This window comes from Fringilla coelebs, assembly GCF_963513975.1.
Source record: "Fringilla coelebs genome assembly, chromosome: 24".
Classification (NCBI taxonomy): Eukaryota; Metazoa; Chordata; class Aves; order Passeriformes; family Fringillidae; genus Fringilla; species Fringilla coelebs.
The window spans coordinates 4,969,992-4,997,269 of NC_140050.1; the positions used below are offsets into that span (position 1 = coordinate 4,969,992).

Sequence of the window (27,278 nt, forward strand, 5' to 3'; positions counted from 1 at the left end):
GCCGGCACAGCACCCCTGTCCCTGCAGAGATGGGCCAGGGAGCACACCTGGAGCAGGCTGCTGTGCCTGGACACAGCCTGGGAGCTCCTGCAGCTTACATGTGGCTTGGCATGCCACGAGTTTGGTCAGGTCTCAGCCCATCCCGCAGCAGGGCACAGCTGTGAGCTGGGGATGCAGCAGCCAAGCTCCCAACACGCAGAGCCAGCCCTGCCCTTGGGAGCCACACACTGCAGCATTGTGGCCTGGCTGGTTTTTCCAGAGATGCATCCAAGGGGCGCAATCAGATCTCCAGGGAAGGGAGCAGGCACGTTCCTGGCTGTGCAGAGGAGCTGTCGAGGCAGTGCCAGGAACTGGGGCAGTTGCTGGGCACCACAACAAGCCAAAGGAAAATCAAGCAGGCAGCTCCCAAACCTGGGCCGTGCCTCACTGCCCAACTCCAGGAGCTGCTGAGCCTCTGCAGAGCTTTGTTTGCAAACCCTGCGGCAGAGCTGCCCTGCCCTGGCACTTCCTCCAGCTTTGTTTTACACCAACAGACATTAAACAACAAGCCTGGAGGGCTGGGATGGGGGAAGGACCCTGCTGGGGGCGCGGGGAAGTGATTGTGGGAAGAAAGCTCTGGAGGAAAACAGAAAAGTAGCGTCAGGGAAAAGGGAGTTCCCTCCACACAGGGAGGTTGTTTTTGATCAGGGCTTGTCTAGACTGGAGTCACCCACACTGCACAAGCACATCAACACCACGCAGCCAGCCCGGGGCTCCCTGCTGATCCCAGCAGGACAGAGGAGCTGCACTCACTGAGTGTGGGCAGGAGCTGACCCTGGCACTGCCCATCCCACCCCCACGGGGACTGGGGGCACCCCCAGGCTTCCAGGGTGCTGCCTCCCCGTGTCCCTCATTTCTTGCCAGCAGTCAGGAGGCCCTGTGCCCCCAGGCCCCCCAGCCTGGCCCTGTCACCTGTCCCCAGCACAGCCCCTGGGCAGCAGAGGGACACAGGGCAGCTCTTCCAAGGCTCCCAGCTCCCTCCCTGCCTTCCCTCAGCCAAGGGAGCTGCAGGCACACAGCGTCACTTTTTCCAAGAGCCTCTCCCTGCTTTCCTTTCCCTCCTCCCTCGCAGAGCAGGGCCTCGATGCTGGGGAGTGCAGGAGGCTCCTGGATCAGGGCAAAGGCAGTGCCAGGTTGGACCTGGCTGGGATGGCTCTTGGAGCCCCACACTGGCTGTCCAGAGCTCTTCTAGAACCCCTGTGAATGTGACACCTCACAGGCAAGGAGCACACCAGGCTCCAGGTCCAGCCCACCTTCCCCAGTGCAACTGGGAGAGTGGCTTAGCAGCCCTGACTGCCCCCACCTACAGCTGAGGGGCTTCCACACCTTTCTCTAGGAAAAGGAAACCCCAAACACTTCAGCCCATCCACTCCAAGGCCAGGAGCATCCATGAAAAAAGAGAACAGGCCTGACACAGACATTCTTTAAGGATGATCTAATTTAAAAACAACATCATAATGAAAATGCATGTATTTTAAAAAGAGACCCACAGCACTCCAGTGCTGGAGGCAGCCACGTGTCAGTGATGGGACTGCTCTGTACCCATTGCCCCCACTTTCCCAGGACGTTTGGACAGCTCCACATCCCCATTTATTTTTCTTTACCACAGAAAATGTCCCCCTAGCCCCGCCACACACCCTAAAGCATCAGCTGAAGCTGCAGGAGGGACAAAAGCTGGAGCAGCAGCCCCTTGCCCAAGCCAGGCATGAAGCAGGCAGGGGGCAAACAGCTCTGGCTCCCAGCACTGCAGAATTGGGCACAGCCAGAGAAGAGCCTGCCCAGGCACCCTTTGCTCACAGCGGCTGCTGGCGGGCAGGACTGCTCTTAAAGGTAATCAATGGAGCAGAGAAGAGCTCTGGATTGCTTTAATCCTTTCCAAACACTATAGCCAGCCCAGAAGCTGTCCTGCTCCCTCTGTGCCTGTGAGGATTTGTACTTGTATGGCTGGATAATTTGACAGGGACAACACACACCCGGCCCAGGCAACCTCAGACTTCCCAAGGAGTTTGCTCTTGGCTCAGTCTGCTTTGCCAGCCCAATAAATCCACCCCCACGTGCCACCCTCCCCTCCCTCTGCACGAAGGGCTGGGACAGCAGCCTTGGGGAGTGACTCAGACACACGGGGAGGGGAGGACATCCCCTCCCCATGGGCAGGGCATCGCCAGGTACCAGCAGCACCACGGGCACGGGGAGCCAGGCGCCGTGGCACTGCGGCAGTGGGACCAGGCAGGGCTGTCCCACTCGTGTCAGCCAGAGGCACCAGAGCTGTGGAGCCAATGGTTAAGACAGAGCCAGCTGTCCCCGGAGGCAGGAGCACGGCGAGGGGCAGGGCTGCAGCTCACGGGGCACCCCGGTAGCTGTAGTGATTGTGGTCGGGGTCGCTCAGGGTGAGGGGCAGGCTGGGCTTGCGCTCCGGGTCCTTCTCCTCGCACTGCCGGGGCGGACGCTGCTTGAAGAAGTCAGACACGTAGTGCACCTAGAAAAGATGGTTTGGAGACACCTGGGTCAGGCCAGGCAGGAGCTTGTTGTAGTGTGTTTTTATACTTTGTCATAGTTATGGTTTTGTATCCCCCTCCCTCTACCTGTGTAATCCCTTTCCTTGGGGATCATCTCCAAATCCCCACCCGGGCTCTCTGTCAGTCACTCAGCATCCCATCCCCTCCATCTAGAACTTTTTGTCCAGAACATCGAGTGATTAGCCAGAGGATAGGAGTCAACCCCCCAAGTGTTTCTCCATATTCTGTCCTAAATGTCCATTTCCAGTGCCCATCCCTTAGGGTCACTTATTGCTTAGTAAAATTTATGTTTCCCCCTCCCTTTAAATGTAACCTTGGCACCTCTCCCGGGGCTCTCAGCAGGAGTCCCCGGAGGTGCGGGAGCTCCAAATAAAACCTTGGATTAAGCCCTGCTGACTCTGTGGATGTCTCTAGTGTCTCTTCTCCTGCAAAGGTGACCAGCCTGGCTGCCCTCAGTACCCTCGGGGCCCAGAGAGTGTCCCCCCACTGCCAGCCGAGTCGGGGCTGGCCGGGGTTCCTGAGGGGCTCCCAGAGAGACAGGGACAGGCCAGCAGAGCAGCAGGCTGCAGAGGGGACACTCACAATGAGGACGGCAATGAGAGCCCCCTGCAGCAGCCCCACCAGCACGTCGCTCCAGTGGTGCTTGTAGTCGGACACGCGGGTGTAGCCCACGTAGATGGCGAAGGCGATGAGGAGGAACTGGATGGTGGGACGCAGCAGCCGCGCCCATTTCCCCACCAGGCGGGCCTGCACGTAGAGCTGGGGGGGCAGAGAAGGGAGGAATCAGCCAGGACAGGGTCAGCAGCCAGGGCAGGGTCAGCAGCCAGGGCAGGGATGGGGTGTTTGAGTATGGGAGCCGGGGGGGCTCTGGCACAGCACTCACCGCCAGGAACATCATGCAGTACATCCCAAAGGAAGAGTGTCCCGAGTAGAAGGACAGCCTGTGGGGCAAAAGGGATGGGTGAGGCCGTGAGTGAGCCCTCAGCTGGTCCCCACAAGACCCCTACCCACTCCACAGGTTCTGCCCTGCAACAGGAGAGCCTCAATACCCAGCTGGGACTGGCACTGTGAGCCCAGCGCTGCTGGGCAGGTGGAAGAGACACATCCTGTGGCACATGGCTCACCTGGACTCGGTGACATTCCTGCTCTCTCCCTGGCAGACATTCTCCAGCTGCACATAGATGGAGCAGTTCACCTTGGACCAGTCAGGGTTGCACACAGCCAGGAAGTTTGGCCGCAGACGGCCGATCATGTATTTGGCCAGGTCAGTCAGGGACTGGCTGATGGCCCCCCCGAAGAGAAAGGTCCCAACCACCTTGTAGAGGGCAGCCAGGTAATTGTTGTACTCTGACTTGGAGTAGAGACGCTCGGTGTAGACCAGGTACGCCTCCCCTGATGAGATCTGAAGAGAGCAGGGGGGGAGAGGTGAGGGCTGGGGGCTACTGAGCAGCTCCCCAGGGGTGCAGGATGCTCTGGCTCTGTGGCAGAGGAGCCCCTGGCACCACCTGCCACAGGAGCCCTCTCCCCATCCCTGCAGGGAGCCAGACCCATGGGATGTGGCTCTCCCCACTCCAGCAGGAGCTCAGGCTGAGGGTGTTGTTGCCCTTCCAGGGCTCTGGAGGTGGCTGTGCTGGGCCCCAACTTCCAGATACAACACGTCAGCATGACCCTGTCTGGAGGGAAGGGGATGGCAGCTCCTTACAATGATAACAGTGCAGCTGATGGTGACCCCAGCCATGAGGCCGTGGGTGATGGTGTCTGCCTTGTAGGGGTAGCGGATGGAGTCATCGTTGCAGTAGAAGCCTCGCTTGTAGGGGGAGTTCACCAGAGTCAGGATGATGAAGGGCAGAGATGCTGCAAGGCACAGAGAGGTGAGGACTGGGGACAGCAGCCAGCACACAGCACCACCCATCTCTCATCCCTGAGTCTCTGCTCCCCGATGCCAGGGAGGAATCCCCCCAGGGATGAAGTCCTGAGGCACCTGTACCCAGGGCAGGAGGACCTGAACCCAGCAGTGCACTGCCCTGAGAGCAATAGGGCCCTATCAGAGCTCACAGATCCTGCAGCACCCAGACACCACACGAGACAGCCACAAACGGGCACCCACAGAGCCCCTACAGCTGCCCCACTCCTCCCCAGGCACAGCAGGAGCAAGGCCTGGTCCTGTGCCCTCTCCTCCCACTGCCCAGCCTAGGAAGACAGAGCTGATAAAATTAATGAGCACAGGCATCTTGTAAACCTGTTTTATGGCAGGGAAGGGCTCCCAGACGGTCCCAGCAGAGCCCTCACAGCAGCTCCAGGAGAGCCAACGCTGGGAGATGCTGTACATGACCCCCCCAGTCCAGGCACAGGGACTCCACTGCACCTGGCTTGTCCCCCTCATCCCCCCACAGCCCCTGTCAGCCTCTCCTCTCCCCGGGCTCCTGGGGGCTCTGCAGAGAGGCTGCACTGCCTGGCCAGCCTGGGCAAGGAGGTTTTTCCAACCAGCACGCTGCAGCCCCAGTCACGGGCAGCTGCGAGCTCACCCAGGACAGAACCGGGTGATCCAGAGGGGTTTGGGGTCTCTGCGCCGCACAGCAGCCGTGCCAGCCCCCCGCTGGAATGCCCCCCCCTGCCCCTGCCCCTGCTCCATCCCTGCTCAGGGACAGCCAAGGACGAGTTCCAGGACGCTCCCCAGGGAAGCGGCCCCCCCTCCCCGGAGGCCACCTTAGGCCGGGCTCCTCTCCCAGTTCCGCCTTTCCCGGCGGTTTCCGCCTCCCCTTGTTCCTCAGTCTCCCGGGAGCCCGCACCTTTGTCCCCGCCCGTCCCCGCCCCGGGGGTCCCGCCGCCTCCTGCTCTCACCGAGCGAGCGGGAGGGAGCGCGGCGATGAAGCACCGGGGGCTGCCCCGCCACCCCCGCCGCGCTGCCGGGGGCAGGGAACCGGCCCCAGTCCCTCCTCCCCGCACACCTCAGACGTCCATTTTCAGCTCAAATTAGACACCAATTTTCTTTCTGGATAATTTCATCCTCCAAAAAAAGCTCCCCTAAAAATATAAAGCACCGGCCCACAGGAGGGGAAACGCGCTCCGAGCGGCACCGGGACCCGGCCTCTCCCCGCCCCGCAGCCGGGGAAGCTCCAGCCGCGATCCCGATCGGGGCCTTTATTTTTAGTTCGTCTTAATTCGTTACTTCCTCGCGGCACTTTTAGAAACATTTACCCGCACTGGAGGGGCAGAGGGGTCCTAGAAGGGGTGCTCCGAGCCCACCGGCCCCGCTCCGTCCCGCGGAGCGCCGGGCTCGGCGGCGGGCAGGCGGCCAGGGCGGCGGCGGAGCCGTCCCGGTGCCGCCCGAGCCGAGGGACCCTCCCGCAGCGTCCCGGCTAGAGGCAGACCGGGCTCCCACCCCCCCGCGGGACCGTTCCCGGAAAAGGGAACGGCCCCGAGAACCGGGACCCCCGACAGAGCCCGGTAGGGCTAGGACGGGAGGCGCAGCCCGCCCGCACCGCCGGTGGCTCCCGGCGGAGGCCCGGAGCCCCGACATCAGCCGGGCAGGTGCCGGCCACGGGCCAGAGCGGGCAGAGCGCGGCGGGATCGCGGAGCCTCGGTACCTCCCGCGGACCTGGCCCCAGCCCAGCCCCACCGAAGGCACCGGCGGCGCGCGGAGCCGCTCCGGAGCCGCCCGCGGCGGGGGCGCCGGCACGGAGCCCTCACCGACCGCCAGGCACAGCACGTCGAGCGCCACGAAGACCTTCCTGCGCTCCATCCCGCAGCCGGTACGGCCCCGCGGCCCGGCCCCGCGGCTCACATGGCCCGGAACGGCGCGGGCCCGGCCGGGAGGTAAAGTCCGGGCGGGGCGGGGCGGGGCGGAGCGGGCCCGGTGCCCCCGCCCAGGGCCGGGGCGGGGCGGGAGCGGCGGGGCCGGGGCAGGTGTGGGGCGCGGCGGGGCAGGGACCCCTCTGGACCCAGACCTCGCTCGCCCCCCGCCGCTTCCTCGGGCCCCGTTCCGGCGGCCGCGGCTCCGGCCCTCCCGAGTCCCCCGGTGCCCACCCCGCCTGGCCGGGCTCCCCGCCTGGCTCGGCTCCCTGCCGTGGCTGCGCCAAGGGGAAGGGGAGAAGAAAGCGAGCGAGGCCACTTCGGGAGCCGCCCGGGTCCCACCCGCCTCATGCTATGTCCCGAGGAAAAAAAAAGGGGCAAAAAGGAAAATTCTGTCCCTGAAACGTGCGGGCTGCGCTGGCGGGGGTTTGTGCAGACGTGAGGCTGGCTCGGTGGCGAGATGGGCTCTTGAGGGGAAGCAGGGATTTCCAGGAGCCTGTGGATGCAGCAAACACCAGGGTGAGCACACAGGGTGAGCCAGGAGCTGATTTACCCGCTGAGATATTGGGCTGTATTTCCTGAGCCTCCGACGTCCTGGGGGCACAACAGGCTCCCAGCGCTTCCCGTTGGGTTTGGGGACATGCTGAAACCCAGAATGGGGACAGGAGCAAAGGCTGGAGCACAGCAATTCCCCGGTGGGAGCAGGGACAGTCGCATCCCGGCTGTTTGCTCCAGGCCGGATGTCGGGAAGGAAACAAATAACACAGAAACCACCCATGGCTGATAACTGCGGGTGATTGAAGCGCAGCGTGAGTGGCCTGTGCAGAATGTCAAGGCTGTTTGTGGGAAGCCGAGAGCTGGAAACGCTCTCGGGCTGCCCTGGAGTTTCAGGAGAGAGCACAGAACCACGGGCCAGCTTTCCCCTGCCCTGATGTGCCCCGGTGCAGTTTCCTCCCGCCCTCCGGTGCCACGGGGGCCCTGGCACACCGCTGGGGCAGGATTTGCCCCACACGTGCTGCCTGCAGACCCAAACCAAACAACTGAGAGCCCCGAGGAAGGAGAGCTGGGGGGATGCCCAGGCTGTGTCGAGGAGTAGATGTGAAGATTAAGACGCTCTGTCTCATCGCCAATAAACGCCCCCTCCTCATCACAGCCTTCGGCAGTCCTGGCTGTGCGAGCGCTCCGGGCCGGGCCACCGTGGGGACACAGATGTGACAGCGCCGGGCTCCGAGGACACGGCACGGCCTCCCCGCGCTGGAGCGCGCAGGGGAAGCTCGGCACGGCCCCGCACGATTTTACCCCACGGGGGCCCGGGGCTGCGGGTGGTGCCGCCCGGGACCGGCCGGCCCGGGGGTGCCGCGGGCGGAGCGGGGCCCGGGCCGGGTCCGGCGGCTCCGGGCGCGGCCCCGGGGGGCGCGGGCGGCTCCGGGCGCGGCGCGGTGTCGCCCTCTGCCGTCCGAGCGCCGCCACTGCAGCCGGGCCCGGGGGGCGGCGGAACCGGCCCGGAGCCTGCCCCGGAGCCCGGGGGACGGCGGAACCCGCCCGGACTCTGCCCCGGAGCCCGGGGGGCGGCGGAACCCGCCCGGACCCTGCCCCGGAGCACGAGGGGCGGCGGAATCCGGCCCGGACATCCCCGGGGCTCTGCAGAGCTCGGGGGATCCGGTCCTGCTGCTCTCACCGCCTCGGAAGCGGCGTTCGGGTCACACAGGGCCAAAACCGGCGTTTGGCGCCGAAGGATGCAACAGAGGGGAGGGACGGCGGTCCCAGCCGAGGCTCCAAGCATACCCGCGGTTCCCGCTGCTCGTCGGGGCCTCAAAGACGGAATGGGCTCCCGTCCCTCCTGCCCTGGGCTGTGCCCACCCTCGTACCCACCTCTGCAGGGCACAGCTGGAGCCCTCAGGGCAGCCCCGGGACAGGCACAAGCAGGGGAAGAGAATTTAAGGAGTCTGTGATGGAACAGATTGTGTGGGGGGGAAATGCAGTTGCAGCAGGAACACTCCACTTCCCTCCAGGAGCTTTTTCTGGTTGAAGATTGGATGCACCCCTGCCTCTCAACACTCCAAACCTGGCATAGGCTGCCAGGGTTTCAGAGGATTTGGGGCACCTGTAAGAGGAACAAACAGCTCCCTCCAGCTCCAGCACAGGAAGGGAAAAACTCTGGGCTGGGATGGCATCCCTGGCACAGGGAATCCTGCCCTGCCTGGTGGAGAGCACTTGTGGAGGGCAGGAGAGGATCAGACAGCAGAGGTAGGGACCTCTGTTCTTGTTTTGCCATCATTATACACTGGACTGTTGCATCTTGGCCTCTAAAAAGAAGACAGACTTCTGTCTCACTTTCAAATTAGGTTTTTAATTAAATAAATAATGGCGAGGGGTCTTCAAGGCAGTGTCACTTCACAGTGTAGGGCTGGGGGGCAAGGGAGAACAGAGTCCAGCATTGGGAGCGGCTCAAAGTGAATGTGCTTTGTAAGAAGGAAAAAAGAAAACCCCAACCAAAAAAAAAACCAGAACCAAACCTCCTCCCCCAGTGACTCCCCCTCCCTGTCCCAGCCTTTCTCACCCCTCTCCCTCAAAGTAATGTGGAAAAAGCGCTGCACTCATGTTGAAAGACCCCATGCAAATCTGTAAACAACACTGAAGGACATCAAGAGATTTCTGCCTCAGCCAGCTCCCCTTTCCTTTCACTAGGGCTTGAAATAAACCAAAAGAAAAAATGGTTTCAGGAAAAGTACGAATGTTCTCAGCCGATGGAGGAGATGCCAAGGCCTGGCCCTCCCTGGGAGGGCTGCCTGTGCTCTCACCCTGCTTCCTCTTCTCCCTTCAGTCAAGGAGCTTCCTCTCACCCCCAGGAAAGGGGAATCACAGCCTGGGCAGTTCCACTGTTTGCTTTCTGTTCCCAGCAGCCAGGAGCAGCTGGAGGGGAGGCCTCTGCTCAGCACCTCTGGCTGACAAAGCCATGCCAGGTGAAGGCAGCTGCACATGCCTGGGGCTCAGCACCTCCCAGCACAGAGCTGGGCACTGAAGCAAACCCCTGCTAAAGCAGACAAACCAAGATCTTGGGCTTAGGAGATGAGACAAAGTCTAATCCTGACATCCCATGGGGCTGTTTGATGCTGTCTCCCTGCCCCTACTGCAGGGCTGGGCACAACTTCCCAGAGCCAGGTAAAAGGAGGATGCAGGCTCCTGGGTTTAGGTACCTGCCAAATCCACTGGCAGCAGAGCCCCAAGGCCTCCACCAAAACCCCCAAACCAAGCTCCTTCCCAGCTGCAGAACCCAGCTGGAGGAAACACAGCTCTGTCTGCACCAGAGCCTTGCCCAGCAGGTGAGTGGAGACAATTCCCTGCCTGGGAAAAGGGGAATGAGAACCCACTGAGTCAGTGGCCAATCCCAGACCTGCAACACACCTGGCAAGTGAAGCAGCTTTGGACTCCAGCACAGCCAAGGACAGGCTCCTGTGGCTCTGCACAGCACCTGGCACCTTCCTGAACCTGGCAGAAAAGACACACTTTCCTCTCAGCACAGCCTGTTTGTGACACAGGGAGGGCAGGGATGCCCAGGGCTGCTGTGCTCCCCTGCCTGGGACTGTGCTAGCAGCCATATCCCAGGCATCCTGGGGGCTAAGCAACCTCCTCCCTCTGCTGACAAACTCTTGGAACTAACTGGGAACTTACAGATGTTTTCACCTGCATTCTACCCTCTGGTCCTTCAGCCCAGAGAAGATCAGGTCACCCCCTGCAGCAGCAGCCCCACAGCTCTTGGCCAGCATCACTGAGTCCAGAACCTCCTGTTACTCCCCACAGAAGTTCTCCCTGGCCCAGCACTGCACGGGAAGGTGAGAAGCAATTGAGTGCACACGATGCTGCTGCACACACAGCATCCCCTTTCAAAACCTGACATTTCTGCCTAAGGGCTGGGCCAGGCCACGTCCCACCTGCAGCTGGTGGAGAGTCAGAACACGTGGCTGCTGCCAGTGCTCCTGGCATGAGAGCCCAGCTGCTGTCACGGTCCTTAAGGGCCAGCTTTTCCCATTCCTCTCTAAAGCCCGGGATAGGGTCCCAGGCAGGACTCAAGGTGACACTGTCAGCCAGGACACCTCTTCCCTGAGCCTGCTGTGGTCCCAGGGGCTGTGCACAGGTGATGGGAGATGTCCTAGATTGTTTTCCCCTTTCCAGCATATCCAAAGCACTTGTCAGCAGCATGACCCCCTTACTCACTGCTCACAGCAGTGTTTCTATCCCATGAGCAGCCGTGTCCCTGCCTCTCCTGACCCATGGCTGCTGGGAGGAGGACAGGGTGAGTGGCTCCTACTGCAACACGCTGCCTGTGGAGGAAGGGTCAGCCTCCCTTGGCACCACTGTGCCCATCTCTGCAGGAAACTGCCCTGCAGCCCTCCCAGGCTCTCAGACCCCCAGCCTGCACCCTCACCATGATGGTGACACCTCCCTCTTCTCAAAGCACCTCAGATTGTCCTGCTGGGGCCAAGGGACACGTCCCCATCCCGAGGCAGGGACTGTCTGAGCAGACTGGCATCACCCAGGGTGACACATGGTCAGTATAGGAGGGGGGTGAGGGATCTCCCCACCCAGGAAAGCCAGCCACCGCTTTGCACAACTGTGTCAGGATACACTGGAGCAGAAAGGTGTTTGGTTTCACTGTAGCCTTGGATCAAGGAGGATGGAAAGACGGATTCCGACCAACAGCTCCAAACTGTCCCTACAGGACAGCGGAAGTTCCAGAATTTCACTCAGTCAGGTCAAAGTCCTTGCTGGGTCTGTGACAAATTTGTGACTGGAGACTTTCACTGTGACAGAGGCTCTGACCGAGCCACAGGTGCTGGGCAAGCCTGATGAGCAGTCAGGAAAGTATTTACATCTCCGATGCCGATGAGACCGAAATCTGTGACCGATAAGGACACTTGAGCAGGGGCCACCACTGCCTCAGGGTCTCTGTCCAAATCCACAGCGCCAGCAATTAAAGGCAACCCCTCATTAATGTCTGCAGGGAGACTGAAGTCCATGGTTATTGTCTCACCAGAGTTCTGCAACGTTTCCTGCTTCTCTGCCAGTCCTGGTGCCGCGGGTGGCAAAGCAAAGAGCTCGGGCTCAGAGGGGGTGACAGAGTGGCGTGGGCAGGGCACAGGGACAGCACCCGAGGGCGTCTCCTCCGAGGGGTCAAAGGAGCAGTTTGTCTCCGAGGGGGTGCTGCACTCATAGCCCTGCCCTGACTCACTGATGCTGCCCAGGCTGCAGGCTGTGCTCTCCACACTCAGGGGCTCTGCTCAGGTGGGGAGAGAGAGGGGGACAAGGGAGAGAACGTCACAGTGAGTCGACAATGCCCAAACACCCAGAGTATTTGTTAGATGGCACAAGTGTTTCTTTGTAACAGCAACCAAGATCCCCCATCAGCCCCTACAGAGGGAAGGCAGGATGCCCACAGCAGATGGGAGGCCATCAGTGTTTCTATGGAAATTAAAAGAAACCTCACAGACACACTGCAAGATAAGCCAAACCCTAAATCCCATCCCTTTGTGCCAACAACCCCTGGGAGCTGCGCACACAAAGCCTTCATCTGCAGTAGGACAGTGAGGGAATGAACCCATGTGGGGCTCCCTGCAGATCTTCTCACAGCCAGCTGTGTGTGAAAGCAGCTTGCACCTCACTTCTGGGGCCTTAACCCAGCCTCTGGAGGAGCTGCCTGTGTCGGTGCTTTGGAAGCAGCTCACCCAGGTGCCCAGTGCATAATCCTTTTGTGTTGGGAATGACCAAATCCTCTCCATCCCAACACAGGAACAACTGTTTTACAGTCACTCCTGGTCAATGCAGAGACAGACAAGACTCCTGCTGACACCAAAATCCCATGGCAGACAGACAAAAAGGAATTACCTGTACTCTCAATTGCTATCTGGTCTTGACCAAAGTGAGCATCCAGGCAGCCAGCTGCAGAGGGAATTGGTGGGGAGCTTCGAGAACGACTCGTGTTTTCCACTTCAACCCCATCCAGGTCATTGTCAGTGAAATCCCTGTGGGGAAACAGAGAGAGCCTTGCCACCACCTGCTGAGCAGAGAGATGCAGGCAGGAGAAAGGGTGACTGGGATTAAAACCCAGCAACAAATAAAGCAATGGGACCGAAGAGGCATCACTAGAATGAATGTCCATCCCTCCCTGCCCTCAGAGCCTGGTTTACACTCTGCCCTGAGGAGGTGATCTCAGGTAACAGTGTGGCCAAGACCAGCCCATGATAGACCAAAATGGGCTCTCCAGCTTCCTAAAGAGCTCTGCCCCCAGTTCTGTGAGCTTTACCCTGTTCCAAAGGGAATAAATACATGAACAAACACCCAGGGAACACCCAGTTTCATGGAATGACTGCGGTGGGTCCTTAGTGTGCCAGCAAAAAGCAAGTGATGAGAATATATTTTCCCACCCTGGGAAGATTTAAGATTTCAGATATTTTCCTGTGTTGCATCAGAATTAAAAAAAAAAAGAAAAGTCTAAGCCTTCATCTGATGTTTTTAATTCATTCAGCTTCAATATTTCATTTTGACCTATTAAGAGATTTCCGTTTCAACCTTTTTGAAAAGGTGTATTTTGAAAAGTACCTTCTGTAATTAGCATACTTTTCAAAGGGAAGAATTTGCCTCAAAGGGAAATTAATTCAGGTTCCAAACCACCAGAAATAAGTGCATTTTTGAATTTAAAAATCTTCCTTCCCAAAACCTCATCAAACTGAGTTCTTTCACTGAAGTCAGCTCTCAATCCCTGTCCCCAGCCTTTTGTGGATGCATTTGATTGAAACAAAACTACTTCTGACACACAGAAAAGGACAAGAAAGTCCACAATTCTTTTATCTTCCCTCCCCACACCAAGTGAGTGTTTGTGCTCTGAGAACACCCCGTGCATCCCTCCATCCTCCCACCCCAGAAACCTTCTGGAGAAGAAAGCGCAGTCTGTTAAGCGGAGGTGCTTTGCAGCAGGAATCTTCACTGGGAGGTTAATATTACTAATTTTAGTGTGAGAATATTCCACGCACGTGGCTCCAGGGTGGAGGACGTACTTCTTCCTTCCTAGACGAGTCTGCTGAGTGAAGTAGTCATAACGTTCTGATTTTTTCCACATGTAATAATACTCCACGCACTCGCCCACCGACCGCGTGCGGACCTGAGGAGAAACACCCCAGTCAGGACAGCCCACCCCCCCATCCAGGTGCATCTCCTGGAGCAAGGAGCTATTTTCCCATTTAACCAGCACAGAAAATTAGAAGTGCATTACAGTGATTTACATTGCTATGGACACATTGCTGCAGAACAGAAGCACGTACTGAGGTTTCCGAGGTGGCCAGAGAAAGAACTCCCCACAGCACACAGCTGCTGTCACAGACCCCTGTGGGCCACACACACTCGTGCAGGACTTTCCTGTGCTTCCAGCAGCAGCACACTTAGCAGAGAGAGCAAACCTGCATCCATTGTCACTGGCCAGCGTCAACATGCCTACAATTAACCAGTGGTAGAACTGGACTCTCTGGTTCTGCCAACTCCCAGCACAGCAGCATGTCCCGGGGCCCAGCTCTCCCTACAACAGCATCTGCCATTCTAGAGGACCCCAGGGGACTTTACGAAACATCCACATGCTCAACTCACTCATTCACAGAAGTACTGCAAGGGCTGAGAGTTTGGAAAGAACTTTTGAGACTCCAGAAAGGGCTAATCAGTAATTAACTGACATCACTCATGCAGGTCAGTGGTGTTTGTGACTTCTCCCACCTGGAAAATAAGGCAGAGCAGGGCAGTGAACAGCCCATCACCTGCTGGCATGAGTCAACACAAAGCCTGGGATTGGAACTCGGCCATCCTGAACTCCCTGTGTCAGCCCAGGCCCAAAGCACACCTGTGGTGCCCAAGCATCTGCTCCTTCCCCTGCTCCTCACCTGGGGGGAGCAGCCTTACCTTGTTGGCTTGGATAAGGTGAAAGTTTTTCCCATGGACCCTAAAGCCATGTTCAAAATTTCTACATTCTTCCTCGCTCCAGGCACAAAGCTCATCTGTAACAGAAAGAAAGAGTTGGGGGAGATGTGCAGAACCTAGAAGGAGTTTCATGTGCCATGATGAACTCAAATAAGGAGGGGTCCTCACCTCTGATAACCTTCACGTTGAAGCGTAACCTCCGCAGTGCCTCTTCTGCATTGAAGTTGCATTTCACCAGCTCGTACAAAGCCTGGGAAACAGAAGGAAATCACTCCCAGCCTGTACCTGAGCAACACACCACAAACCAGCTCGCTTATGACTCACATTTGTCTTGTAAAACTTCCATTTCCCAGGAGCCACTTTGCTGCTAACCCCAGCTTGACCACCAGCAGAGATTACCCCACATTTTAAGGCATTGGATTACAAACCCTGCCACTCAACAGATGCAATCCCACCAGAATCTAACCTGGCTAGCTTGAAGTAAACACAGCTGCTCTGAAATGGTTGATCTGCTGACTTTCCCAGTCTTCCCAGTGGGAAGGTAACCAACCTCCCCAGAGCACACCTGGACACACACCCTTATAGGAATGTGCCCCTTGCTGATGGAGTGACAAAACTACCCTTTGTCCCCTTAAAAAGGAAATGAGCTCAGAAGTTTCTCTCTTCAATTAGGTGAAAAGACATCTCATAGGACTTGGGGGACTTCACTTCAAACTTAAGGATAGCCAATTGCACAGGAGCCAAAAAGTCCCTCCTAAGCAACTTACTAGAAAAAGAAGAGAACAAAGAAATGAATGGCTTTTGTGAGGTGTTTTACTAGGGGCAAGAACCTCTTGCCCTGACTCGGTTTTTCTCTGTAAAGAGTTTTGTATTTTTGCCTTTTATTAAAACCTTTTTGTTTCCAACACTACCACAGAAGCCATCCTGCTGATTTTATGCCTTCTAAAGTTGCTGAGCTATCTTGGCTGCGAAATAAATCTCAAAGAGCTTACGAGACCTGGCTTGAGAAGACCCATATTTCACACCCTCGCTTATCCATCAGGATCACTGGAGTTTGACCTCATTCTGCCCTCTGTAGGGAACATGGCACTGTTGATCCAGCACCACCTGGGTCTGTGTGGGCTGCAGGAAGCCCTGAGCTCACCTGCTCGTTGTCCTTGACCACCTCTCCCTCTGGCAGGCTGCTGCTGGACAGCTCGTCCCACTGGCGCTTCACGGCGCGGTACAGGAACTCTTCCACCTCCCTCTCAGGGAGGATGTTTGGGTCCCAAAGCAGCTGATCTTCATTCTCATAGGCTAACAGAAAAAGCACTGAAATAAGATAATCAAACAGAGAATTCTGCTGCTTTTTGAGAAGTGGTCTGCACGGACATGCATGGGGGAGACAGAGGAGGGAGGAAATCTTTGCTTGGTGCTCCAATTTGGCACTAGAGATGACAAACATCTCTCAAGGCACTGCATGTTCCCTCCTGATTTTGGAGGCAGATAAGCTCTTTATATCTCTTTCAGGGCCTTTGGCACGGGCTCAGCTTGCTTCCTTTGTTTCAGAAAGGTTGGCTGACAAAGTTTTTGTTATCATATTTTCAGAGATTGCTGTTTTGATTAATTAATCCTGGCAAATAAAGACTGTTTTAGCTTTCTTGTCCAGAAGCTCAACAAGCTGGCACTCATACTGCACTCATTATTGGACACAATCTGCAAATCAAGACACCTCTGTCTACTCTGCAGACATCCTAAAATCAGAAACAGATCACCTCCAGGGAGCACTGAATGACACTAACTCACTACTTAAGGAAGATGTCAGAATAAATCAGAGCATCCCCAGATGGGTGCCCCTTCTCTTTGGCTACAGCTGAGACCCCCTCCTGCAAACCTGTCACACCAACCCAGCTCTCCAGGAGCTTCTCCAATTCTGTCCCTGTGTTCTCAGCCCTATTAACTCAGCCAGTAAAGCTGAATGTCAGCACTGAAAGCTGCCAAGCCTGGAGATCCAGAGCAGGACTGGAGATGCAGAGCCCATGAGAACCCCCTGCCAGCAGCCCTGCCCCCAAGCCAGGCACAAAGAAGAGGCTGCCTTACCTTTTTGCCTGTGCCTGTTTAAACGGAGGATGGGAACAGTGGCCTGGTACTGAGGTCCAACCATGATCTCCTGAAATCCCAGGACAGAGAGGTGAGAAAATTAAAATGGGAAACGTTCCACACAGGCTGCACTTCATGATTTAGGGACTACACTACTACAAGGCTGATTTATTTACTGGTAACCCCCTCTGTCACTATTGTTTTTAGTGAACCCTGACTATTTTATAGGGTAACTAAGAAGATTTACTACCAACCAGATGATTCTGTGGGGACCTTCAGCATTTTCACAGTTTTAATGTAAAGGATGTATGGCAAGCAGCTAAGGTTGGAAATAAAGCAATGCAGAGGTTCTCCTGCAACCTCCACAGCCAGGATGAATTTGCAAGCCTGCTCCACTCTTTAGAAAGATGGTTCCCCCTCAGTAAATCCTGCTGGGAATACTGCCCAGCATTTCACCTTTATAGGGCTACAGGCTGCAGATTTAATTTACTAAGGCAAAACAGACTTCCCTTACCTGACACAGAAGATAATTTCAAGATTGTATTAAAAACCCCTCTTGTAACCCACATCTGCCACTGCCACCCACAAAATGCAAGGCATCAAAAAGCCAGTTGGGGAAATAACATAGTGCTTTGGTGTCAGGCATTTTTCCAATTCAAGAGTCCCCCTTCCCAATGCACTCAGGTCATTTACCTTCTTACACTCATTGGATGGGATGGAATCCACCTCTGAGTCCTCAGCCATGGAGGAAGCACATGGTGATGAGCATGGCTCTTTGTCTTCATCAGCAAGGAAGTTGTTTGCTTTGTGGGAAAGGAAAAGATCTGTAGTTAGGAATTGTTTATTCTATTCCTTTATGTTCCCTCTCCTTCCCTTCATCTTCTGTCCTAAAGTCCCTTTCAGCATGGTCTACAGTGATAACTTACCTGCATTTTAATTTTCTCACTTTAAGTAAAAGAATTTAGACACTTGCCACATGGATGGCCAACTTGGGGAAGCTCAGACTCCTTAATATTGCAAGACAGCAGAAGAAAATAATATCATGCAGAGTCCCTGTCACGTGCTTTGGCTTCCCACATATTCCAACATTTAGGAACTGCCACAATACATCACTCCGTCACTACTACTGAATTTATCCACTTGTAGAGATGTCAGATGAGGTACTGATCTTTCAGACTGCAATTACAGCAGGCAGCAAAACAATTCCCACTCTCTCTCAGTATTCTGAGAAAATTCTCCCCTCATCCCACTGCTCATCAACGTTCTGTCCTGTCCTACCCAAAGCCCGGTAACGCCTCTGCCATGCAGACAGTCCCTAGGAGGAAAAGTGGAAAATCTGATGTCAGGAGACTGACAAAATTAAGAGAAGCATTCTCACCCTCCCCTGCACATCATATGTAAAAGTGAACAGCAGCTACTTAGGAACTAGTGACACATACAGCCAGGCTGGTTTGGGAATAAGTCCGATGCATCGTGGGACGTGACGGATGGAGTCAGATCGTCAGCTGAAGATTGTGTCTCCTCCTCTTCTTCCCCTGAAAGCAAATCCTTCGCTATTTGTTCCTTTTAACAACAACAAGAAAGTGAAAAATATTTTTAAATTAAAAAAAAATATAAGAGGGGGAGTGAGGACTAGAGTAAAAGCATTTTTGGCCAGCAGTGGCCACATCCACAGAGCTCCTCACCCTCCCACAGCTTGTCCAAAGACAGATTCTCTCTCACACTCCCACCACACCCAGACTATTTTCCCTAGAAGCACTTTAACAAGTGTCATGAGTGGCTTCCTATGGAAGTCAGACAGTATGAGCAAGCATCCCTTTCTGTAGAGCTCCACTCACTGCAAATATCTCAAAGATCCTGAAGGAGAAAGAAAGAAAAAAAACCCCAACCCCCTCCCAAAAAAACCCACTTTCTACAGACTTGAGCTAAAACAAGAGGAGCAGTGGCTTCATACAAACTTTGAAGATACAAACTTCCCCTTGCTCTTGACACACCCCCATCGATGTACAAATACTTGTAACCAAAGCTCCATATAGAGTTTCTATATTTTGAAACAGACATCCTTTGCCCCTTATCCTCTAAACACTTCACACTCATTTCTGCACCTGGTGTTCCCTCACTGGGACACCAGAACTCGGCAGGCCCCTTCCAACCCCTCTGAAATGGGGGGAACCTCAACCAGCCAGGCAGAGAGCTGCTCTCACCTTATCCAGAGTCATGTCAGGGAGGTTGGGAGTGATGTCATTGTTCTCACTGTCCTGCTCCGAGATGGGATCTGATGCCTCATAGCCATACAGTGCGAGCAGCTCCTCAAATGGCATTTCACTGCTCTGAGCAAGAGGAGGACAAAGCTGCATCAGGAAGAGAACAACCACAAGAGCACCACACCAGCTGGAACACAGACAGGGCAGCTCAGCTCCTCTGGGGGCTCTGAGCAGCCTCAGGTGACACTGTTGGGACTCACTGTAACCTGTCCCTCTCAAAGGTATGGAAAAGCCAGGAACTTTCACCCCAAGGCATTTTTAAAATGCCTTTATCTTTTAGTCTAGATTTCAAACAGGTGAAAGATGCCAGACAGCACAACTGTATTTAAGCAGAGGAAGGGGAGCTGCAAATCCCTGTACCAATCTTGTGCCTGGCCTGAAGAGACACTCCCTGTCACCAGGATCAGTTTGTGTTCCACTGAGGTCTCCCTGGGACCACCCACAGCTGCAGTCAGGGCTTCACACAGCAAACAAGCAAATCCTCCAGGTAATTTCCCTTCCCCTCCCCTGCTGCCTTTACCTGAGAGGCACTGAAACTCTTCTCCAGTTCTTCTAAAGATTTCTGCTTCTCCTGAGTATCATCTTCCTCCCTTTCTTCCCTCACACCATAGTTCTGGGAAAGGATCTCTGCCAGGTTCAGTCGATGATCAGCTGAGCCCATTGACACAACTGCAGGGATCAGAAGGAGTTGGACACTAGCACCACCATGGAACACATCTTGAGATGCAACAAAGCCAGGGATGATCCCTTCTTGTGTGTGTGCAGACATGATAAGCCAGAGGAAGAGATTAGGCAGAACAGAGGGGAACAGAGATCACAACTGGCAGCAGTCACTTCATCAGCACAAAGGTTCTGTGCACATTTGAGTCCCACAACTGACTGGAAGCTGAATCTGAAGCTTTTCTGAGTATTTCTATCTCACTCCTCATTGGATTCTCACAACATGTGTGCACACACAGCAGCTTTTCCTTCACCTGGGGGCATTTTTAGGGTAATCACCCCTTACTCAAGAATGACCAAATATTAATTTTTATCTCTTACTTTCATGGATTTCCCTTTCTCCCTTCTCCCTCCCCACAGCTCCATAAGATGCTTTTCTGGGATTGCTGCCAGTGCCATTGCACCTGTGTCCTTGGCCAGGGCCTTATCTGCCATGACCATGTTTGCAATGAGGAGAAATCCTGTGAAATTTGGGAAGGGGTCTTGGGATACATCAATAAAAGTGAGGAAAAAATGGGAGAAAAAGGGTAATCTCCCCTTATTCAAGAATGGCCAAATGGACACCAGTAGGAGCTTTGGCATCTTTAAGCTTTTCCTCCTCTGTCAAACACCATGGGAATCAACCACCAGGCTGGGGAGGTGTTGCAAGGAGAAGGGAAGCGATCACAGAAACTTTGTTTCCTCTGGAAACCAGGCCAAGAGGCAGAGGGAGGTGAGGCAGGAGGTACCTGCAGCGCTCTGAAGGGCGGGCTCTCCAGGACATAGGCCACGGGCTGGGTATGGAACCACCCTGGGGCTCTGCCGGCCAACAGAGGCCTTCAGGAAAAGAGAAGAACATGGCTGAGACAGCTCTCCTTAAAAACACACCAGCCTTCCACCCACCTCACCCCACCAGCACGTGTAATTCATTGAAATTCAAAGCAAAAGTTACTGGAAGCCCCAGAGGGCAGTGTTAGGAACTGTGCTGCTCAAAAGAGCTCATCAGGTACTGAACAGTTCCTCCTGGCCTCCTCAGTCCATGTGTTCCCATTCCATCTATTTTACCTCCAGCACTCTGTTCACTACTTATCCCCCCACCAGTTTGAGACCTCAGATCATTGTGGTTTACATCTTCACTTAAATGTAGGACCTGGACCCCCAGCTGTTATTTTAAACACACACATTGTGTCTGAGCACAGCATTTTTAGGGACTGACAGACACAACACCCTGGCTTCTCCCTGATGCTTCACTGCACCCAGGAGCAGAGACAGCTGAGCAGGAGCTGGAAGGACCAGGAGTGGCACAGGTGAGGTGCAAGAGGCAGAGCCCTAGAACAGGCACCTGCAGGATGGCATTTGGTGCCTGGTCACAAGTTCAGGCAGCAGCAGGGGCTGAGGAAAACAACCCAGACAGAACATCTGCTGTGCCTGGAAGTGCTGTTCATCAAGTTCAGCCCTGGCAGGGAGCAAACAGGTAAACAACCAAAGCTTTTGGGTGAGTGACAGCACCTGACTGCAGAAGAAAATCCCAGAGCCAATCCCCCAGTCCCCAGTGATATCTCTGTAGGATACTCAGCCATCAACAATCCCAGCTGTGCACCATCACTCCTCACTTATTCAGTTGGAGCCAGGACATTTACAGCCTTCCATAGGGGCCTCTTACAATTTATTTAAGAAAACACAGTATAGCTTCACATTAAAATCTATCCTCTAACAACAAAGCAAAGTATTCACCAAAAAAGCCACCACAGACTGTGAGTTCTGAGTAAGTTCCTTCAGCTACCAACATGCAGACTGGAAATTCCATAATAACCAAGAAGATGCCTCCAATACACCATCCCCCAGGACAGCCCCCTCAGAGACCACTCTGGCTCCAGACAGAGCCCTGCAACCATGCACACAAAATGAGAAGGGAGAAGTTATGGGATGATGCAAGGAGAAGGGGACAGACTCCATTTTGAGGATGGTCATACCAGGAAATGACTCTGTAAGTCAGGAAAGTGTCAATGTGCCTTTGTTGGGCTTTGCTGGAATGTGACCAAGCACAAAACCCTCTTGGATAAATCCTTCCAAGCAAACAAGCATGGTTTCATGGAAGGGGTGTGGTGTACCCTTACTCCCCCAGGTCTTGGATAACCTGCAGAACTCAGATTTGTTCAGGCAATGATCAATGATCAATGGCACCTCCTTGCCTGGGGATCAATAAGGCCTCTGAAAACAAAGACTGAAGCTGTTGGCATGGATGGGCTGGCTTGAAAAGGTCTCAAGAATACCTCAGGAACAACAAGATCTCCTATTAATAACCAGGTGCTGAAAAGAGGAGGATTGGCCACTACAACAGTGTGACAATTCCATAACTAATCAAGAGTTTAGTGCTCCAAAGCAGTAACAGAGCACCAGAGCAATGCAGTCCCCTTGGAATAACCAGCACTGCTCTGCTGGGGCTGAGAAAACAAGAAACAAGTGACAGCCAAAGCAAATGGCCCATTCCATGCCCCATCTGAACACATGTGGAGCAGAACAATCCCTCAGATTGCTCACAAATCCATATGACCACAGAAACAAGAGTCAAAGGAATAGAAGAGAAAGGCAGGCTTGGCTTAAAAATGCAGCTGATGACAGAATATTTTGGTTGCCCTGATTAGCAGTGCCATGGGATGTGGAGTTACTTGGGCTGAAGGTGAGGTAGTTAGAGCCTGACACTTCAAATCCAAACATCACAGAGGAGGCAGAAATGCAAGAGCATGGCATGCACCACAAACACAGAGAAAGGTTCTGGGCCAGGGTGTCACTGCTCTTGCTGCTGGTGAGGGATTCCATGAGTTATTCTCCAGTAATTCTCCCAGTGCACTGTGATCCTGGAAATTGGCTCCTATGCCCATGTCTTTTAATCTTGGGGGGGGTAAAAAAGGAGATTAAATTCCTTTAATCTCACTTTACCATCCCCAGCACTGCTTTCCTCCTGCCAGCTTCTGCTGCTCAGGCATAGGAGTAACTTTCCTCTCAGAAGTTACACTGAGGTTGGTAAACTACTCACACTCATGTTTGTATTTCTGGGTGACTCCTGCACTCCCTCCTGAGGCGTGGACTCAAGGCTTTGAGCACATGGAATGAAGCTCAGCCATCATTTAGGACACACAGAGGCAGAGTCTGAGCTCTCTGCCCTGACAAAGTTGTTTCCCAGCGTGAGGCCAATTGTGCCTACCCTGAGAAAACCTTCCAGACTGAAATCACTCTTGCAAAAAAGTGAAGAAAAAAAAGGAAATTTCCCTTTCCAGTGCCACCCTTCAATAACTAACATCGTTTCCTAAGCCAGTCTAACACATATTTCAGATTCAGTGAGAAACCTTCCTGCTTGCTCTGCCTTGTGCACACTCCTTGGCCATGGGGCCATTTTCCACAAACCCCAGGGATAGAAACAGATTTGTCCTGCAAGTTCTGTCTCTGAACGACCAAAGAATGAACAGATGACACAACACAGAGACCACCTTGTGCTCAGGAAGATCAGGGCCTCACCACACCTGTGCAGAGATGCTCCACAGCCAAACCTTATCCAAGAGACAATGACAGCTCCTGGATGTCCCCTGGACAGACCTCTCTGAGCCACAGCTGTGCAGGGTGCTGAGACACCACTCTGACCCAAAAACGTGTCCAAACAACACTTTGGCACAAGTGGATGCAACAACCTTGGTGCTCCACCAAAGGCCAAAGCAGGGTGGGTGGGCAAACAGGCCAGGCAGCACCTTCCTCATGCAGAATGCTGAAATACCCTGGAAGAGAAGCCCTGCCCTGCGACAAGATGCTGTCACAGCCAGTGGGGATCTGAGATCCTGCCACAAAGTACCTCAAAGTCTTCCCAGCACCCCTGTTCCATGTTGTGGCCACCACGAGGGTCATGCCATAGAAATGAAGTGTGCATGTGTCACAACAACCATCACAACAGGTCAAGGATGTCTGAGGGACACGGCAAGGCTCGATGGGCAATAGCATCACCAGCTCAAAGAGTGATGGAGCAATGGCAGAAACATTTCAGCACAAGACACCAAGGCAAACACGACATGGCAATAGGGGAGGCAGTGGGGGTCCCCATGGTCCCTCATGCCTTCTGGCCCCTAGGCAAGGTGGTGAGAACCATCCCGGCCACCCAAACCAACATTTCCCGACACGTTCCCCACCCTCTGCCATTCCCAGCATCCCGACCTCGCTGCTCAGGCCGCCTCTCACCTGAGAGCCTCAGCCAGCCCTCTCCACAGCCCCATAGCCCTGACCCCGGCTCCAGCGACCCCAACCCGCTACCGGGTTCTGCCGGGCCACAGCCCCGGGGCTCCCGGTCCGCTCTGCCCTCGGGCCGCTCCACCCGCGCTCCCGCAGCCCCCGGCCCCTCACGCCCCTCTCCGGGCCCCTCCGCCGCGGCTCAGGCCGCGGGATCCCCGCGCCGGCGCCGCCCGCCCTGCCTTTCCCGCCAGGTCCCGCCCAGGAGCCCCTTCCCGTCCCGTCCCCGCCGGCGCCCCCCGCCCGGCCCCGCCGCCGCTCGGCCCCGGCGCCCCTCGGCCCCGGCCCGCCCCCGCCCCGCGGCCCGCTGCCGCCCAGGGCCTCGGCGTCCCCCGGCCCGAGGGCCCCCGCCCCGGTGGCCCGCGCCGGCCCATCACCCCGCTGCCGCAGAACGGCGGCCCCGGGCAGGCGCGGCTCGGGGGTCCCGGTGCGCCCGCCCGGCCGGGAGCGGCCCCGGGCCCGGCGCGACCCCGGCGGCGGCTCCGCGCTCACCTCCGCCATGGCCGAGCGCGAGCGGCAGGGGGCGCGGGCCCCGGATGCGGCGGCGGCCGCTGATTGGCTGCGACCGCGGGGGCGGGGCCGGGGCGGCCTGAGGGGCTCCGGTTCGGGGCCGGGCCGGGCCCGGTGCGGGTTCGGGACTGGACTCCGGGGCGGGGGGGGCTCGGCTCTCCCGGAGACGTCCCTGCGGAGCGGCACCGAGGGAAGGGAGTGGAGGCTGCAGGTTGCCGGTGCCCGCAGCAATGCTCCTCGAGTACCGGCCGGGCGGTTTGGTCGCTGCCGGAGCCGCCCCGGGACCGCCGCTGTGAGGCCCCGCGGCTCCGGCCCCGCAAGGAAATGAATCCCCGGGCAGTGCGGGGAGGTCCCGCTCCCCTGGGCCGGGTCCCTCGGTGGAAGGACCCAGGGACGGCCCCCAGCTGCTCCAGGCCACAGGGACACAGCGGGGACCGCACAGGTCAGAGGAACAGCGTGCTCACAACCCCAGCCTGCTTCAGGTAGCACGGAGCTTGAACCTCCAGGAAACACTTTCAGGGATCCTCACTGATCACTCCCGTGATTAAAAGTCACTGCACGTTATGTAGAGTTCACAGAAGAGGGAGCTAAGGGTTGGAGACCAGAGAGAAGGGGCTGTGCCTCACAAGGACTGGGGTGTAGACACAGTCTCATCGTTCCTTGCTGCGGCTGTGCTTCAAGAGCCCCAGAGATGCCCTTGTGGAAGCTGCCTGGTGGGGTTTTCCAGCTCTGTTTATGCTTCCAGAGAACACGTTCCAGCACAAGAAGGAACCTAAATCAGGGGATTCCTGAAGTGAATGGCCCTGCCAGGCTCCCCTCCATCCCCACAGCCTCTTGGGGACCCCCTGACCCTCCAGGGACTCCTGGCTGAGCCAGCAAGGCAGCCTTTCCCTCGTGGTGCACAAGAACATTTGCCACCTTGTGATGGGTCCTGTGGGGCATCACCCAGCTCATGCCAATGCCTGTGCCCAGATCTGCCTCTGGCTGTGCCCACAGAAGCCTCAGGCTCTGGGAGCAGCCTCTCCACCCTGGCAGCTGGCTCCATGCTGGGTTTTGCTCACGCTTCTGAGCTCAGCGAGCAAAGTGTTATCAAGTGCTCCTCAAGTGGTGGTGGCCCTCGAGCTGAGAACCAAAGCACTTCACCAGCCCTTTGTTCCCTTGCTTGGAGCTGTCTGGCTCTTCTCAAAGGACTAACAGTTTGCAGATGCTGTTTGCTCAATAAAAAAGAGTAACCTCGTCTCCAGCTTCAGAAAAAGCTGCTGATTTCTCTTAGTTTCCAGCAGTGCATCCGGGTGCTCTGTCACCTCAAAAATAGAGAGGTTGGGGGTTTGAGTCAAGGCCTGAGGTTTGGCTCAAGGCCTGGGGTTTTGGGTTGAGGTCTGGGGAGATCCCCACTCATAATCCTGGAGCAGTGCCCCTGCTTTTGCTTCTCCATTTAGTGCTTGCACTGACAGCTCCAGGCTGAGTCCCTTTGAGCAGCTGCTGTTCCCTGAGGGAGCAGTGAAACCTGTCAGGAGACACCTCCACTGCCTGGGACATCGATTTCTGTCCTCAGAAGGACCAGACAGCTCATCCTGCAGACCCCAGCCTCTGAAGTCAGCACATCACCCACCCCATCTGATTTAGGATGGTGCTGAAGCCATCATCCTAAATCAGAGATTTTAATGCCTGACATTCAGTATTCTGAGATTTTCAAAGGCATTTTAAAAAGCCTGAAGGGCAGTGGAATTCCAGGTGGTTCAGGCTCTGCAGGTGTTTGGGAGGGATTTGTCAGGACACTCCCACAGCAGCTCTTGTACAACTGCTGCTCTGTGGACAGAGACATCAAATCCCACATGGGTGAAGTGGCTTTGGCTAAACCTGGGGTTGATCTGGCCCTAAATCCTGCCCTCCTTTCTCTCCTCCACCTGTGCCCTGCCTGGTAAGCAATTCTCCTTCTTGGAAAAGCTTTGCAGCTTTGCCCCAGACAAAGGGCAAATTCTTTTTCTTTGTTGCAGCTCAGCCATGGGGTGTTTAGGCACAACAGATTGTAGATTTTAAAAGTTTACATGGGTTAAAAAAGCAGTGTTGTTAGGAGGTGTCAGTACTGCTAAAGGACTGATTCTGCCTGGGAAAGGGGAGGTTTGTGTGGGTGTGAAAAATGTGTATTTTATTATTGGCTTTTTGCAAATATTCAAATGAATATTATATGTGTTGTGTTAGAAAGTGATGCTGTATTAATTCTCTTAAGTAGTGTGGTAAATATAGTTTTAGGTTATAACAAAATGTTAAAAAGAAACTATGCTATGTAGGATATTTTTTTCTAAAGAAAGGACTTGAACTGAGAAAGCAGCCACAGAACACCTCAATCTTTCAGAGAAAAAGAATTTATTGCCCCATTATCAGGAGGAACGAACTTCTTCCCACCTCGTTCAGCCATGAAAACGCTATCAGGATTAGGAGGAAGAAGCTGTCACTGACCAGACAGAATCCTGTGTTTGAATGGAATTTATGCATCATGGATGAGGTGTATGAATATGCAACAGGCTGTTGTTTTTAAGAGTTAATCCCCTGTTAACTCTGTCCTTTTTCGGGCTTATGCTGCCCAGAAAAAGGTATCTGGACTGTCCATAACTCTTTGTTTCTATTGTCTCATATTGTCCTAATCCAAATTGTTCAAATTATTATTCCTCTAATTACATTACTATTTTTATAACCATTTTAAACTTTGAAAATTTTAAAAACAAGTGATTGTCCTTTTTCACGGTGGGGTTGTGTCCTGCTGTGGGTGCAGGGTGGGCTCGGTGCCGAGGAGGGCACAGACAAGCTCAGACTATAAAACACTCTAAAAAACTCAGTGTTTGCGTTGGTTTTGGGCTGCTGACAGACAGAACAGCTCCAAGGCTTACCGAAGCAGCTGTGAATTAGGCTTTGGAGAAGCATCAGTTCTCACCAATGCTAGATGGAGCTCTGCTACTCCAAACCCCACACCCGTGCAGGCTTTCAGATGAGTGTTCATGCTTCTGAGCTGTGCTGGTGTTTCAGGATCCACCCTGGCTGCCAGCTGCCCATCACAGCTTCCAGGGGTCTTTTCCAGGTTTTCTGAGCCTGGCATGGCTGGGTCAAGGTGAGCATCATGGCTGTAGAGTTCCCTTCTCATCCTGCTCTC

The 27,278-nt window shown here is 55.2% G+C and overlaps 2 protein-coding genes across 8 annotated transcripts; both read right to left on the minus strand.

Annotated features, from left to right (window-relative positions):
* Window positions 1–1,473: 1,473 nt before the first annotated feature.
* Window positions 1,474–6,405, minus strand: PLPP2 (phospholipid phosphatase 2). Of its 2 annotated transcripts, none has more exons than XM_084220948.1 (6): window positions 6,250–6,405; window positions 4,258–4,409; window positions 3,680–3,957; window positions 3,439–3,496; window positions 3,138–3,314; window positions 1,474–2,515 (listed from the first exon to the last, which is right to left on the minus strand). In XM_084220948.1, the coding sequence occupies exons 2-6, from the start codon at window positions 4,291–4,293 to the stop codon at window positions 2,378–2,380; spliced, it is 687 nt and encodes a 228-aa protein (XP_084077074.1). In that variant the 5' UTR covers window positions 4,294–4,409; window positions 6,250–6,405; the 3' UTR covers window positions 1,474–2,377. The 2 variants fall into 2 exon arrangements, with proteins under 2 accessions (XP_084077074.1, XP_084077073.1); XM_084220947.1 differs by having other exon boundaries at window positions 6,246–6,401.
* A 1,980-nt stretch (window positions 6,406–8,385) lies between these two features.
* MIER2 (MIER family member 2) lies at window positions 8,386–24,148 on the minus strand. Of its 6 annotated transcripts, none has more exons than XM_084220891.1 (13): window positions 24,113–24,148; window positions 20,098–20,185; window positions 19,170–19,318; window positions 18,590–18,715; window positions 17,825–17,948; window positions 17,079–17,188; window positions 16,386–16,455; window positions 15,451–15,602; window positions 14,475–14,556; window positions 14,289–14,383; window positions 13,400–13,503; window positions 12,231–12,367; window positions 8,386–11,622 (listed from the first exon to the last, which is right to left on the minus strand). In XM_084220891.1, the coding sequence occupies exons 1-13, from the start codon at window positions 24,119–24,121 to the stop codon at window positions 11,147–11,149; spliced, it is 1,722 nt and encodes a 573-aa protein (XP_084077017.1). In that variant the 5' UTR covers window positions 24,122–24,148; the 3' UTR covers window positions 8,386–11,146. The 6 variants fall into 6 exon arrangements, with proteins under 6 accessions (XP_084077017.1, XP_084077015.1, XP_084077016.1 ...); XM_084220889.1 differs by having other exon boundaries at window positions 13,376–13,503; XM_084220890.1 differs by having other exon boundaries at window positions 15,451–15,617.
* Between the last annotated feature and the right edge of the window lie 3,130 nt (window positions 24,149–27,278).